Genomic DNA, 17,460 nt, shown 5'->3' on the forward strand with positions numbered 1-17,460 from the left:
TATAGAAATACAATTTTGACAAAATGTTCTATAGAAATAAAATTTCGACAAAATTTTCTATAGAAATAAAATTATGCCAAATCTTTTTATGGAAATAAACTTTTGACAAAATTTTCTATGGAAATAAAATTTTGACAAAATTTGCTATAGAAATAAAATTTTTACAAAATACAAATGAAATTTTCACAAAATTTTCTATAGAAATAAAATTTTGACAAAATTTTCTACAGAAATACAATTTTGACAAAATTTTATATAGAAATAATATTTGGCAACATTTTCTATAGAAATAAAATTTTGACAAAATTTTCTATAGAAGTAAAATTTTGACAAAATTTTCTATAGAAATAAAATTTTGACAAAATTTTCTATAGTAACAAAATTTTGACAAAATTTTATATAGAAATAATATTTTGGCAACATTTTCTATAGAAACAAAGTTTGACAACATTTTCTATAGAAACAAAATTTTGAAAAAATTGTCTATAGGAATAAAATTTCGACAAAATTTTCTATAGAAAAAAACTTTTGACAAAATTTTCTATGGAAATAAAATTTTGACAAAATTTTCTATAGAAATAAAATTTTGATAAAATAAAAATAAAATTTTGACAAAATTTTTTATAGAAATAAAATTTTGACAAGATTTTCTATAGTAATAAAATTTTGACAAAATTTTATATAGAAATAATACCTTGGCAACATTTTCTATAGAAACAAAGTTTTGACAATATTTTTTATAGAAATACAATTTTGACAAAATATTCTATAGAAATAAAATTTCGACAACATTTTCTATAAAAATAAAATTTCGACAAAATTTTCTATAGAAAGAAATTTTTGACAAAATTTTCTATAGAAATAAAATGTTGACAAAAATTTTTATGGAGATAAAATTTTGGCAAAATTTTCTGTAGAAATAAAATATTGACAAAATTTTCTATAGAAATAAAATTTTGACAAAATTTTCTATAGAAATAAAATTTTGACAAAATTTTCTATAGAAATAAAATGTTGACAAAATTTTCTATAAAAATAAAATTTTGACAAAGTTTTCTATAGAAATAAAATTTTGACAAAGTTTTCTATAGAAATAAAATCTTGACAAAATTTTCACAAAATTTTCTGTGGAAATACAATTTTGACAAAAATTTCTGTAGAAATAAAATTATGACAAAATTTTTTTTGGAAATAAAATGTTGACAAAATTTTCTATAGAAATAAAATTCTGACAAAAATTTTCTATAGAACTAACATTTTGACAAAATTTTCTATAGAAATAAAATTTTCTACAGAAATTATGTCGTTGAAAAAAAAAAACTCAACACACAAAGTTTACACAATTATTCCCCTCTTTCATGTAAAAAAGAGTATAACAACTTTTCATGGACAAACGTGATTTTCTTACTAGTCTTAAAACTGTTCGCTACTTTTATCGCAACGATATGAATGATTTTGCCAATTATTCGAAATAAATTTTTGAAACTTTTAGCAAAACAACTAAGCCAGATATTAAATTTTCATGTTAATCTGATTAATGTGTTGACTTGGAATATAAAGAATTTTAATTAAAAAATCCCTTCAAGCCTTATTATTGCCTAAAAATTAATTATTGACCTTAGCTTACAAGATGATCTACTTTTCTAACCCCAAGAACTAATCTCTCCATCCATTGAGATTTACCTGTTTTCTCCAAAGGTTTCAAGTCACGTGCTGCAGGTTTTGTCTCCACATCATTGTCGGTATCAATTTTCCATATGGTCTTCTTAGCCTTAAGGCGACTCCAACTGCTCGAATGTTCCAAATTGTAATCATCTTCATATGAAGAACTTTCTTGAGTACCACCACCACTATCACTATCACCATGACCACGGAAATATCTTTTAACCTCTTCATCGGCACTATCCTCATCCTCTTGAGAAATGGTAGCAGCATCATAGATAAGACGCAAACGTTGTAATTGTTGACTCACCGGGATTTGTTCATTACCTAAAAAGCTAAGGCGAGGTCCCGAACTATTGCGGCGGGCAAAAGAAGCTCCAGAATCAGTAGACGTTTTCCTAGAGTCATTGGAATAACGACGTGAATCGAAGGTGGACCAAGAGGAATTCGACGAGAAACTAGTAGATTTGTAAAGTTGTAGTGCTTCATTGGACTGATTTAAGGAGGCAAGATTTGTTGATGTAGTCTCCTGATTACTCAGCGAACGCAAAAACACTGTAGCCGGTACCAAGGCATTGGCCTCAATCGATGCTATACTCAAACGTCTCATGGCCTCATCGAATTCGGTAGCCGAACGCATCGTTTTGATAATCAATGTTGTTGATTTAAGACCCTCATCTAGAATACGCTGATGATCTTTAAGATCTTGCAGCAAAAGTTCTTGGGTATTGGGCCTCCATTGGCCTTGCTGGAGACCTGTTTAGGTAGCAAGATTTCATGGATTTGTTTGATTTCGAAACGATTGCAATTATTTTGGTTTATTTTTGTTTTAGATACTGATTATCGTGTCAATTACTTTGATTATTTTTATCTTTCAATATTAGGTCATATTGAAGTTTCAATATTTGATTGCGTTAAAAGTTTGTGTTTTTTTAATTTTTTTATTAATAATATTTTTCTGTTACTTTTAGTTGGCAAAATAGTAGAGAGATCTACGTACTTTTACGGCCTTCAAAGCTTTTTGTTTTAATTTTTTTTAAGTTGAAAGAATATGTTTTTTTTTGGTTTAATTAAAGTATAAAGTTAAGAAGAAAGAGAGAAGTTTAGTTTAGAATTAGTGAAATAAGAATTAAGATTGTTCATTAAATATTAGAATTATAGATAAAACAGAAATAATTTTTAGTTTATCCATAACAAATTTAAGCATACAACAGAAAAAAGCGATATTCAAGCAGAGAGGTTTGAAAGTTGGCAAAATATGTCTAATATTTTATAAGTCATGCGTAGTGGGAGTTTGAAATACTACAATCTTTAAATCAGAGATATGTGTATTTTATGGCAAAATTCGCATTCGTATTTTCAGGACATGAAACCTTTGACCTCACGACAATATTTTTTTCAGTGTAGAATGGTATGAGATTTTACGATCACACTCTTTTTTAAAAAATTGATTTCAAAAAATTTCGAACATGCTTTGCTGGGTAATACAAACTAGTTATTCGATCGCTCGTAAGGTTATCAAAGATCAGGAAGAAGGTCGCCGAAAATAAGCGGATTAGAACAGCAAAAGCAGTGGACGCCCAATGAAAAGAGAGCCTCCTGAACGAGATTCTCGACAAATCGATGTCCTCATTCGTACATACTAAAATACTAAAAAAAAATCTACAATAAACATGATTTTAAGAACGAAAAAAGTGAATTTATATCTTATACGTTTTTTGAAAAATTCCAAAAAGAAAACTTTGAACTTGTTTCCTATAAAATTCACCTTTTAGACTTAGCGTTCTTTGGAATGAAGGCATCGAAATGAAATACCCGAATTTATAACAAGCAATGCAACGATTGTTTCTAGCCTTTTTTGTCAAAATTGTATTTCTATAGACAATTTTTTTTTTAATTTTATTACTATGGACAATTCTTTCAATTTTTTTGTTTGCTATAGAATATTTTATAAAAGAGTTATTACTATAGAAAAATTTGTCACAATTTTATTTCAATAGAAAATTTTGTCACAGTTTTGTTTCTATAGAAAATTTTGTCAAAATTTTATTTCTATAGAAAAGTTGGCCAAAATTTTATTTCTATAGAAAATTTTGCAAAAATTTTATTTTTATAGAAAATTTTATTTCTATAGGAATTTTTGTCAAATTTTATTTTTAAAGAAAATTTTGTAAAATTTTATTTCTATAAAAATTTTTGTCAAATTTTATTTCTAAAGAAAATTTTGTAAAATTTTATATCTATGGAAAAATTTGTCAAAATTTTATATCTATAGACAATTTGTCAAAATTTTATTTCTATAGAAAATTTTGTAAAAATGTTAGTTCTATAGAAAATTTAGTCAAAATTTTATTTCTATAGACAATTTTGTCAAAATTTTATTTTTATAGAAAATTTTGCCAAAATTTTATTTCTATAGAAAATTTTATTTCTATAGGAATTTTTGTCAAATTTTATTTTTAAAGAAAATTTTGTAAAATTTTATTTCTATAAAAATTTTTGTCAAATTTTATTTCTAAAGAAAATTTTGTAAAATTTTATATCTATGGAAAAATTTGTCAAAATTTTATATCTATAGACAATTTGTCAAAATTTTATTTCTATAGAAAATTTTGTAAAAATTTTAGTTCTATAGACAATTTTGTCAAAATTTTATTTCTATAGAAAATTTTGTCAAAATTTTATTTCTATAGACAATTTTGTCAAAATTTTATTTCTATAGACAATTTTGTCAAAATTTTATTTCTATAGACAATTTTGTCAAAATTTTATTTCTATAGACAATTTTGTCAAAATTTTATTTCTATAGAAAATTTTGCCAAAATTTTATTTCTATAGAAAATTTTATTTCAATTTTGTCAAACTTTTATTTCTATAGACAATTTTGTCAAAATTTTATTTCTATAGAAAATTTTGTCAAAATTTTATTTCTATAGACAATTTTGTCAAAATTTTATTTCTATAGACAATTTTGTCAAAATTTTATTTCTATAGAAAATTTTGTCAAAATTTTATATCTATAGAAAATTTTTTCAAAATTTTATATCTATAGAAAATTTTGTCAATATTTTATTTCTACAGAAAATTTTGCCAAAATTTTATTTCTATAGAAAATTATGTCAAATTTTATTTTTATAGAAACTTTTGTCAAAATTTTATTTCTATAGAAAATTTTGTCAACATTTTATTTTTATAGAAAATTTTTTCAATATTTTATTTCTACAAAAATTTTGTCAAAACTGTATTTATATATATATTAGAGAAAATTTTGTCAAAATTTTATTTCTGTAGAAATTTTTTTCAATATTTTATTTCTATAGAAAATTTTGCCAACATTTTTTTTCTATAGAAAATTTTGTTAAAATTTTATTTCTGTAGAAAATTTTTTCAATATTTTATTTCTATAGAAAATTTTGTCAAAATTGTTTTTCTGTTTTTTCAATATTTTATTTCTATAGGAAATTTTGTCAAAATTGTATTTCTGTAGAAAATTTTGTCAAAATTTTATATCTATAGACAATTTTGTAAAAATTTTATTACCATAGAAAATTTTTTCAAAATTTTATTTCAGTAGAAAATTTTGTCTAATTTTTATTTCTATTGTAATTTTGTCAAAATTTTATTTCTATAGAAATTTTTGTCTAAATTTTATTTCTACACTCATAGAAAAAAGTCTGCTAAAAACAGCAGTCGATGTCTGCTGTTATATGTTTGTACTTCAGGGCCAAATGAACAACAATTTATAAAATTTGTAGGTTATAAATTTTTCCCCAAAGCATATTTAAGAACCAAAAGTAGTTTTTGGTATATTTTTGCACTGTAATATACTTACAAGCTCCTAAATACGATCAGCAAACATTTTGTTTGCTGTTATGCCTCAATTTGATAAATATTCAGATTTTTGGTCAAATACTATAGATATTCATAAAATATTGTTTTAATTATGTTAGGATAGCTCCTAAGTTGACATTTTTATTTGTCTTAGCCAAAATAAAACATGTTTTAGTTTAATCGAGCTTCAAAAATAGCAGGAAATGTTGGCTATTTCAGCAAACAGTGACTGCTGTCCCTTTTTCAGCAGACTTTTCTGCTGTCCCTACTAACAAATTTCTTTGGGTGTACAGAAAATGTGTCAAAATTTTATTTCTATAGAAAATTTTGTCAATATTTTATTTTTATAGAAAATTTTTTCAATATTTTATTTCTGCATAAAATTTTGTCAAAACTGTATTTCTATATATAATATAGAAAATTTCGTTAAAATTGTATTTAAGTAGAACATTTTTTCAATATTTTATTTCTACAGAAAATTTTGTCAAAATTTTATTTCTATAGAAAATTTTGTCAAAATTTTATTTCTACAGAAAATTTTGTCAAAATTTTATTTCTATAGAAAATTTTGCCAAATTCTATTTCTGAAGAAAATTGTGTCAAAATTGTGTTTTTGTAGAAAAATTTTGTCAAAAATTTTATTTCGATAGAAAACTTTGTCAAAATTGTATTTCTGTAGAAAATTTTTTCAATATTTTATTTCTATAGAAAATTTTGTTAAAATTGTATTTCTGTGGAAAATTTTTTCAATATTTTATTTCTATAGAAAATTTTGTCAAATTGGTATTTCTGTAGAAAATTTTGTCAAAATTTTATACCTATAGACAATTTTGTAAAAATTTTATTACTATAGAAAATTTTGTCAAAATTTTATTTCTATAGAAAATTATGTAAAAATTTTATTACTATAGACAATTTTGTCAAAATTTTATTTCTGTAGGCAATTTTGTCAAAATTTTATTTCTGTAGACAATTTTTCAAAATTTTATTACTATAGAAAATTTTTTCAAAATTTTATTCCTATAGAAAATTTTGTCAAAATTTTATTTCTATAGAAAATTTTGTCAAAATTTTATTTCTATAGAAAATTTTGCCAAATTCTATTTCTGAAGAAAATTGTGTTTTTGTAGAAAAATTTTGTCAAAAATTTTATTTCTATAGAAAACTTTGTCAAAATTGTATTTCTGTAGAAAATTTTTTCAATATTTTATTTCTATAGAAAATTTTGTTAAAATTGTATTTCTGTGGAAAATTTTTTCAATATTTTATTTCTATAGAAAATTTTGTCAAATTGGTATTTCTGTAGAAAATTTTGTCAAAATTTTATATCTATAGACAATTTTGTAAAAATTTTATTACTATAGAAAATTTTTTCAAAATTTCATTTTTATAGAACATTTTGTCAAAATTTTATTTCTATAGACATTTTTGTCAAAATTTTTCAAAATTTTATTTCTAGAGAAAATTTTGTCAAAATTTTATTTCTATAGAAAATTATGTAAAGATTTTATTACTATAGACAATTTTGTCAAAATTTTATTTCTATAGGCAATTTTGTCAAAATTTTATTTCTATAGACAATTTTTTTCAAAATTTTTCAAAATTTTATTTCCAGAGAACATTTTGTGAAATTTGTATATCTATAGAAAATTTTGTGAAATTTTTATTTCTATAGAAAATTTTGTCAAAATTTCAGTTCTATAGACAATTTTGTCAAAATTTTATTTCTATGGAAAATTTTGTGAAAATTTTATTTCTGTAGAAAATTTTGTCATAATTTTGTTTCTATAGAAAATTTTGTCAAAATTTTATTTCTATAGAAAATTTTGTCAAAATTTTATTTCTTTAGAAAATTTTGTCAAAATTTTATTTCTTTAGAACATTTTGTAAAAATTTTATTTCTATAGAAAATTTTGTTAAAATTTAATTTCTATAGAAAATTTTGTCTACATTTTTTTCACATTCAAAATTTTATTCCATATAAAATTTGCCATAAATTTTTTATAAAAAAATATTTCTATAAAAGTTTGTGAAGTACGTCTTGCAAAACATCAAGAATTCTACCAATCTACGAAACAGTAAAAAATCTACCATGTTTGGTATAATTCTACCAACTGTGGCAACCGTGGAACAGATTTCCTTAATAACCAAACTGTCAAATGCGACAGAGTAAAGCTATGCAAGCTATCGCAGTAGACCGACGAGGGCATGGGCATAGTGACAATTGCAGTGGAACCCATTATTCGTCAAGGAATCTGAGATATTAATTCTCAAAAAGGAAATCTGATATTAATTGACTCTTGGGAGTCTTTTTTTAATTATGGCCACTGCCATAGGATGGTGATCGGGGTATAATACGTTTTGGACCGCTGAACATGGCAATATGGGCTCAGAATTTCACGACATCCATTTTCAAATATTTCAATTAATTGCATATAGCATTATGAAGTCATCCTATGATAGAAGCATGCAAGTTTTGTTTTTATTTTTGGGAGTTTCTATTAATGGCTTCAAATTAGCGCGCTTTAATTAATTAAATTAATTAAATTAATTGTAATTGTAATTTTTTAGTTTTTTGTTTTAATTTTTAGTACAATAATTTCTAATTAGCAATCAATTGAATAGCACCACAGATATAAGAAAATAAAGCCCACTGTTAAATTTAGCTTTACTATTTTTGTTTTCTACTTGGGTGTTAAGAGAGCTTCTTCCAATTAGTTTCAACAACAAAATACACACAACAGATAAACACAGGCAATAAAAACTAAACACTATATATAAAAACAAAAAAAAATTAAATATTATTTTAATTTAGCACAAAAAACAAAAACAAATAAATTAAATACCCATAAAAAAAGTAGATCATCCCATAAGAAGAGAAGAAAACAACAACAACGAATATATATAGACATCACTAAGATTAAATATAAGCCAAAATAGTACAAAACTACCATATACAATTGTACAAACAGGCAAACATATGCAGTAAAAGTACAAAAGAGAAGACATGTTTACAACTTGATTTGATTTGGGAGGTCTTTTCAGCCTCTGTGAAATATATTCAGACTTACCATTTTCTTCCCAATTTTTGTTGGGCGATAAGCTACGACCTACACTCAAATTAATTTTTGTAGAAAATCCATTGGTTGGGGTTGATGTTGAATCCTGTTGCTGTTCCACTTGACGTACTCGTTCAGCTACTGATTTCAATTGGGCCAAACTGGTAGTTGATGTTGTAGTACTGATATTGGTGGGGGAATCACTTTGACCTAAAAATAGTAAAAATCATTTTTTAAAAGTATACTTTTGTTTCGTTCAAACAACTTCATATTACCCCTTGTGATTATTTCATGTTTTCCTTGGACCGGTTTCAATTGAACCCCCCATAGATCATCAGGTTTATCGATATTTTCTCCTAAAACATAAGGTTTCGGTTTGGCAGGTTTATTTTTGAGTATACCTCGCAATGAGGTCATCTCATCGGTTTCACAATCTGTGGTATCCACACCACTAGTAGAAGCATAACTACTACGAGAACTTTCCGAAGGACCATAACTAGTTTCGGGTACTGTGACAGTAACACTTTTCATGGAATCTTTAAGTGGGTCGGGGGACTCCATTAGAGGAGCTCTATAGGCCACTGTGGTAGAGGCTATAGTTTTACGTCTTAATTTATCATCACCAAATAAGGTAACAGGCATGGCCACAGAAGAAGATGTTGCTGATGCTGATGCCGAAGTCGAAGAGGAGCTGGAGGAGGTTGATACCGTAGTAGCCGATTTTACCAAACTTTGCAGAGGTCCCACACTGGAGCTACGGCTACGACGTCTTCTAAAATTATTAGTGGGAGGGGGTTTACTATCGGTCTCCACAATATTCACTCGACCCGATTCGGTGGCAAAATGTACTTCGGTTTTGCAAAATTCCACTCTCTTCTGTTGGCCCCTCTGGGAAAAGGCTGAACTTGTGTTGCTATATTCCGTAGTCATAGAGAATTTACCCTCGTTGTTGAATGCCGAAGATGATGACTCATGAAATCCATTCACTCTAACTTGAGTTGTCTGACGGCCATTGTCACTTACATATTTACTTTCATCCACAGCAATGGAGTGACGTTTATTCGTAATTCCATCCTCTTCATGGGAATTTTCCGATTCTTCATAGGACTTCTGAGGTTTATAGCGCCTTTGGACCGCTGATGATGGTGAAGAACGCTCTCCAAAACGTACCACTACTGCTCCTGTCCTTGAATTATCACCATTTGTTTGGGTTGGAGACCAATTTGGTAATTCCCCAGATCGGCCTAAACCACTATCTGTGGAGGCATCCATACGTTGCATAGATTTGTCGGGCGGTGACATTTTTTCAAAACCATAAGATTTACGTCTCAAATGCCATTCAATGGGATTGGTTTCTTTGTATTTCAATCTAGATTCCAAACTATTGGTAGTATGTTTTACACTGGGTACCGGACTTCTTAGATCCTTTTGAACAAAGCCCCTAAATCTATCTGGTGAACGATCTACACTTCTTCGAATTGTTGGTGCTTGTACCTCTATATGATCGTGTTCGGGTAATTCTCCACTTGCCGTTTGTTGACTAATTAGAAAATCTTCTTTGTACAATGACTCATCGGAAAGTTTTTTCAATTTACCCCTTATCTCTTTAAGAGACTCCGCAGTGAGAAAGCTACTACGCTCTGGTTTTGGTGAGGTCTTGTCACTTCCATTGAGAATACTGCTTAGAGCAGCTAAATCTACGTGATTATTTTTCATTACCGTATTTAAACGTCTACCGTTCTCTAATTCGGCTCGTATCTTGGAAACACTAACAGAACATGGGGGCAAATCCAGTGGTCTTCTAACACTTGTGGGCGAAGGCTGGGCCTTGGTGCTAGCCGATTGAAAAGATCTTCGTAGTTTACTAACACGTCTCCACTCGCCAGGTTCTTCGTTGTCATTACCATTAATATCCCATTCAGTACTTAAATCATCGGTCGATATCGATCGTGATCTTTGCAATGAGGTCGTTGTCGTTGCAGATGTTGTTATTGCTAATGGTGAATAATTTTCTCTGGGTATTTGCTGTCTTCGCAGATGACGGGAAGAGAGTCTGAAAAAAAGACAAAATAAAGGTGGTGTTAGAAAAACACTGGGGTAGGTTAGGTAAAGTGGCAGCCCATTATTTTGAAGTCACTTAGACTATTTAGTCTATTGTGACTAGTGGTGAACTTCCCACCGCTGAAAAACTTTCTGGTTTTTGGTCGATACTGGGATTGAACCCATGACCCTTTGTATGCATGGCGTAGCATGCTTACCATTGTCCCACGGGTGTCGGGATATCGGGAAATTTGGAGAAAAAAATCCCCTTCCCCTGAATAGAAAAGAACCTTTGTACAAGATAAAAAACTCAAGAAACGAACTATTCGAAATGAGTTTGTTTCCTAAGTCTTTTGATATTCTTTAGAAATCTACCAGAATTGAAGATAAAATAACTACAGCATAAAAGATGTGGTCAAATGTAACTGTTATATATTTTTATAGTTAGCCTATCATAGTAAGTCATTTGTGATACACTCATAAAAAAGATAATCCACCAGGGGAAAAAATTAGGTTAATTTTAGAAATTGTTGACAAAACTAAAGTACAAACGCTACTATGAAAAAAAAAAACATGTCGACTAAATCAAGAAAATGTATTAGAAATAAATAATTAATATTTTTTTCACACTTGTTAAAGAATTTTTTTGTATTTGGAAGGCCATACAAATTTTAAGATGGACGAATTTAGAAAATGTTTATGCAACTTTTTTTTATTTTTGTCCCATTTAACTGAAACACACAAAACATTTAATTGGGGAAATTTTCATGAATTAAATAAAGTTGATTTGGATTTATTGTTCCCTTCTTAGAGTGTCCGATTATCTAACGAGTTGATGCACAGTGAGTTTTTTTATGTTTGTAAATAAAAAACCGGAACCTATTCAAATTCAGAAGATGAGTTCGATGAGGTAGCCGTTCGCCACCCAATTTCCACAGTTTGACTTTGAACAGGCGGATGCCGTGAGTCAGGGCATTATCTTGATAAAAGAGAAAAAGTGTTCTTCGTCAAGTGAGCCGTTTTTTATATTCGGCGTAGAATCAGCTCCCTAATTTAATAGTAATGTCGTAGCCACAAAAAAAATTTCTAATTCAATCACGAAATTAATTGATCGAATTAGGGTTTTAATTGAAATGTATTCAATCACGCAAATGATTGCATCAATCACAGTTTTAATTGAACATTAAAAAAATATTTATTAAAAAATTAATTGATTCAAACACAATTTCAATTAATTTTTTAGTTGATTCAATTAAAGTGATGTTGATTGCAAAACTCAATAAATTTATTCGTTAAAATTTAACTATTTTCAATTACTTTCTTAACTGACTTACCCCATTTTCATGAAGCTCCGTTAGTGCTACATTAGCTAACGAACTTTTAAATCGTGATATCTACATATCTGTCATCTTGTGTAACATATATAATCCATATACGAGTTAGAAACTTAACTGCTGAAAAATTTTCAGTTAAAGTTAACCGGAGAAAAGATATTTCCATTTGTTCTTTCTGTTAACTGGCAGTTAAAGCCTAACGGAGCTACATGAAAATGGCCGTTAGTTTGATTAAAAAATTTATTGTTTGAAATACATTTTTAGTTAAAAATTAAAATAAAAATTCCATCATTTTTCATACCCTCTACTATAGGATGGCGGGTATATTAACTTTGTAATTCCGTTTGTAATACATCGACGTATTGCTCTAACACCCTATAAAGCATATATTCTGGGTGGTGGTGAAACTCTGAGTCGATCTAGCAACGTCCGTCCGTCCGTCTGTTGAAATCGCGATAACTTCCGAACGAATTAAGCTATCGAAACTTGGCACAAGTGGTTGTTATTGATTTAGGTCGGATGGTATTGCAAATGGGGCATATCGGACCACTTTTACGTATAGCCCCCATATAAATCGACCTCCATATTTGGATTGCGGAGCCTAGAGAAGCAAATTCCATCCGGTCCGGTTGAAATTTGGTACGTGGTGTTAGTATACGGTCTCTAACAACCATGCAAAAATTGGTCCATTTCGGTCCATAATTATATATATCCCCCATATAAACAGTCCCCAGATGTGAACTCCGGAGCCTCTTGCAGGAGCAAAATTCATCCGATCGGGTTGAAATTTGGTACGTGGTGTTAGTATATGGTCTCTAATAACCATGCAAAAATTGGTCCATATCGGTCCATAATTATATAGCCCCCATATAAACCGATCGCCAAATGTGAATTCCGGAGCCTCTTGCAGGAGCACAATTCATTCCATCCGGTTGGTACGTGGTGTAATTATACGGTCTCTAACAACCATGCAAAAATTGGTCCATATCGGTTCATAATTATACGCTGCGCCACACTGTGGAACAGGGTATTATAAGTTAGTGCATATGTTTGCAACACCCAGAAGGAGACGAGATAGACACATGGTGTCTTTGGCAATAATGCTCAGGGTGGGTCCCTGAGTCGATCTAACCATGTCCGTTTGTCTGTCTGTCCGTCCGTCTGTCTGTGAACACATTTTTGTGGTCAAAGTCTACGTCGCAGTTTAAGTCCAATCGCCTTCAAATTTGGCACAAGTTCCTGTTTTGGATCAGAATAGAATTCTATTGATTTTGGAAGAAATCGGTTCAGATTTAGATATAGCTCCCACATATATCTTTCGCCCGATATGCACTTAAATGGACCCAGAAGCCAGAGTTTTAGCCTGATTTGCTTGAAATTATGCACAAACATAACACTTGGTCGTACAGTCAAGTGTTATGTTTGTGGAAAATCGGTTCAGATTTACATATAGCTCCCATATATATCTTCCGCCTGATATGGACTTATATGGCCCCAGAAGCCAGAGTTTTACCCTAATTTGCTTGAAATTTTGCACCAGGAGAACAATAAGGACTGTAGTCAGGTGTACAAAAATTTATTGAAATCGGTTCAGATTTAGATATAGCTCCCATATATATCTTTCGCCCGATATGGACTTATATGGCCCCAGAAGCCAGAGTTTTACCCTAATTTGCTTGAAATTTTACACCAGGAGAACAATAAGTACTATAGTCAGGTGTACAAAAATTTATTGAAATCGGTTCAGATTTAGAAATAGCTCCCATATATATCTTTCGCCCGATATGGACTTATATGGCCCCAGAAACCAGAGTTTTAGCCCAATTTGGTTGAAATATTGCACTAGGAGTAAAATTAGTAGTGTAGTCAAGTGTGCTAAATTTTATTGAAATCGGTTCAGATTTAGATATAGCTCCCATATATATCCTTCGCCCGATTTTCCGTCATATGACCACAGAGTTGAAAGTTGTAGTCCGATTTACGTGAAATTTTGCACAGGGAGTAGAATTAAAATACTAAGTATGCATGTCAAATTTTGTTGAAATCGGTTCAGATTTCTATATAGCTTCCATATATATGCTTTTCCGATTTGGGCAAAAATGACCAAACCATACCCACATTTTCCTTATAAAAATGCCACTGCTAAGTCGAAAACTTGTAAAAGTGACTCAAATTTTCCTTTATTTCTAATACATATCTATGGACCGATAAATCATAAATACACCTGTGCGCAGTTGCCTTAAAATTGGTTCAGATTAAAATGTATCCCATATTTTTTTACTAACATAGTGTACCATCCCAAGGCATTAGCCGACATAAATTTTAAGTCTATAGATTATACATTTTGTTCAGATGGAGACAGATTTAAATGTCTGAATTTGGGACAAAAACCTTTATATATAGCATCCAACACGGATTTGATATAGTATCGAAAATGTGGACTTACAAAGTGGTGCAGGGTATAATATAGTCGGCCCCGCCTGACTTTAGACTATCCTTACTTGTTATATATATCCCCCATATTCGGTCTGGCCAAACTTTCAGCCGTTTATAATAGTTTCTCTTACAATTGAAACAGTTTCGACTTTTACGATAATTGGAAATTCTTATATTGACGTCACGGCTTTTGACATTTTGATGAATTTTAAATGTTATCACATTATCATTTAAACTCAAATTCGACTTATCGTTAAAATTCGATTTGTCGATTTTGGATTTGACACAATTTTCAAGAAAATCAAGAAAAATTTATAAGTCTATTTTGCAGATTGCAAAACATCAACTTCGACAACTATAAAACTATACCAAATATTTATTTGCCTTTAAGGAGACAAGCCTTGTTTCGTTTCGGCGGAAATACGAGTAATTACACAGAGAATACAAATTGGTTGTGACAATCGAATTTATTGCCAACCTCCTTTTGGCAGTTGTAGCAACTACCAGTTGGCAGTTGTTTCACCCGACTGATTCGGTTGACACAACCAATATCTCATATAGTGTTGGTTGGGTCTGCCGACGACATTGGTTGTTGCCACCTTCATCATTCGGTTGTGTTGCCCAACTTTGATAATACTAATGACCGAATTAAAAACCAATTTCGTCCCAGTTAAATATTATATATTATTTTTTTAAAATATATTTATATAAATAATAAATCTAAATACAAAGTAGGTGACATCGGAAGATGAAAATTGCACTAAATCAACTCATGTATCCTCTGCCCTGAATTGGCGAAATCATTCTATACGGCAAGAAATCGTTACTAAAAATAAAATAAAAATTGATTAATAAATTGAGTGGTATATGTTATGATCGTGTTGAAATCAACTAAATACGATAGAACATCGGACGGGCCTTACCTTAATGGTGAAAATCGGTTACTAGCAGATTGCAAATAATTGTGAACATAAATTCACAATTCGCCAAATGTCTTGGAGAAGTCCAGCCCATTTGTAAAATTGTAAAAATGTCTCAAATATACCTACACATCTAATTATAAATCATAAATGTTTTCGGGAACCTCCTCAACCTCCACGATTATTTTTGATACATGCTAGATATTAAGATTTTTGAGTTAATTTGAGTCCTCTAAAAAAATTTTTTTTGCAATACAAACCATTGTTTTGAATTTTTTGCCCCGAGAATACATTTCTGATACCATTCATGCTGTACTGTGATCCCATTTATAACGAAGAGATGATAAAATTTTATGTTTTTGTTATTGTTGCCTCTATTTAAAATTTTGAAATAATTCTTTATTCTTCTTCCAAAAAACAAAAAAAAAACAAATGACATTTTATAAATATTTTAAATGATATTCGGCTATGAATATTATATGACAATGGTGGTTACTAAATGATAGTTAAAAATTTTCCTTACGGATGGTCGTATCAACCAATACAAATCAAAATTATTCAAAGGAGGTAAATTTGGTTACTACAACCATTTATAATGTGGCACAACAGAAAATCTGTTGAAAATCTCATCAAATGGTTACAGCTATGAATAAATATATGTAAATACAGAAAATTGGTATAAACAACTAATATTTATTTCTAAATATGGAATGTTCATAAGAACAACCGAATTCCAACCATTCTCTTCTCTGTGTGTAGGAGGAAATGTGTGGAGTTCCTAATTTTCATGCACTTTTTTGAGTTTGGAATATGACAATTGTTTTAGGGTAATGAAGAAATATTTTTTTTTATGATTTATTTGGCAGTCATTATTTTATTTGGCTCCTATGAATATAGGGAAACTAACAGATTTTAAATTATTTGACATTTAGAAGCTGCAATTGTTATCGAATTGATCAGAAATTAGAGTTTGATGTTTTTTAGGACCCATACTGAGATATTTGAAAGCCTTTTATCTCAGAGTAATATTGATGTATGCCCTATAAACTAGGGCTGTGGATTCGAGTCAATTTTGCTCTACTCCGGCTCCGACTCCAGCATTTCTTATTGGACTCCACTCCGAATCCGGAGTCGACTCCAGTGGGTGTATCTAAATCTCATTTTAATAGTATTTCAATTGTAATTTTAAGGCCATATGTGTTTATATGTCCAAAAGAACTCTAATTTTAATATTTGATACGACTCGATGACAAATCTCAGCATTTTAGGAATGTAAAGAACTCTAGAGTTTATTTTCAGGCCAATAAATTCAAATACGACACAAAACTATATAGAGACCACATCAAAATATTGGTAGATAACAACAATCTCCAGAATATGAATTTATAAAAATTTCAAAATTTCAAAAAATAATTAGGCTTCCAGATGTTTAAGAAGTAAAATCGTGGTATTGGTCTATGTAGGCCTTTTTATAAAATATAATTCAATATAGAAAAGAAAAATACACAAAAATCAAAATGTCGGGCTAATCAGATAGAAAGTTTAGATGTTAAAAAATTTAATGTGTCGGATATATAAAACAAACATAAACTGTCATAAATTAGGACGGGCGGAATTTTAAATAACCACAACCATACAACAGATGACAGGAATAGCTGGACAGTTACGAATATTGTTTCTATAGAAGTAAAATGGTGAAACATCGATTCATAAATGGTATATCAGTTATGGACATTAGAGGCCATTAATTTAATGTAAAGAATTTCGAGTGACATTGATGAAACAAACTTACTCCCAAAAGTCCGCCTCAGATGACACGTTGGCAGAGGTTTAATTTAAAATTACAGCTTCCAAGGACATTGGGTGTATATGGAGATTTCTCAAAAAATTATCTCCATATACAAAATCTGGGCCGACTTAAAATTTCTGACAAATCTTATGAAGACTGGGAAAAATTTCTTAAAACAAATTGGAAATGGGTTTATATGTAGGTGCTACGGGAGCTACCGTGGAGCAATGGTTAGCATGCCCACCTTGCATACATAAGGTCGTGGGTTCGATTCCTGCTTCGACCGAACACCAAAAAGTTTTTCAGCGGTGGATTATCCCACCTTAGTAATGCTGGTGACATTTCTGAGGGTTTCAAAGCTTCTCTAAGTGGTTTCACTGCAATGTGGA

At 29.6% G+C, this 17,460-nt stretch overlaps 1 protein-coding gene and 1 long non-coding RNA gene across 6 annotated transcripts in view; both read right to left on the reverse strand.

Moving 5' to 3' along the window:
- The window catches only part of LOC142223746 (uncharacterized), a 202,244-nt gene that overhangs the window by 23,191 nt on the left and 161,593 nt on the right, over positions 1-17,460 (reverse strand). For 4 of the 5 annotated variants that reach the window (XM_075293583.1, XM_075293587.1, XM_075293588.1 and 1 more), the window contains 3 exons: positions 8,828-10,605; positions 8,565-8,762; positions 1,684-2,418 (listed from right to left, as the gene is read on the reverse strand). In XM_075293583.1, the coding sequence (XP_075149698.1) occupies positions 1,684-2,418; positions 8,565-8,762; positions 8,828-10,605 (2,711 nt within the window). The remainder of the gene's footprint in view (positions 1-1,683; positions 2,419-8,564; positions 8,763-8,827; positions 10,606-17,460) is intronic. The other variant, XM_075293586.1, reaches the window with a different exon arrangement.
- On the reverse strand, positions 15,104-15,677 carry LOC142223747 (uncharacterized). Its single transcript, XR_012718885.1, has 3 exons — positions 15,543-15,677; positions 15,286-15,479; positions 15,104-15,188 (listed from the first exon to the last, which is right to left on the reverse strand). It is a non-coding gene; the product is annotated as an uncharacterized LOC142223747 (long non-coding RNA).

The sequence above is a fragment of the Haematobia irritans genome, chromosome 2, assembly GCF_050003625.1.
Source record: "Haematobia irritans isolate KBUSLIRL chromosome 2, ASM5000362v1, whole genome shotgun sequence".
Classification (NCBI taxonomy): domain Eukaryota; kingdom Metazoa; phylum Arthropoda; class Insecta; order Diptera; family Muscidae; genus Haematobia; species Haematobia irritans.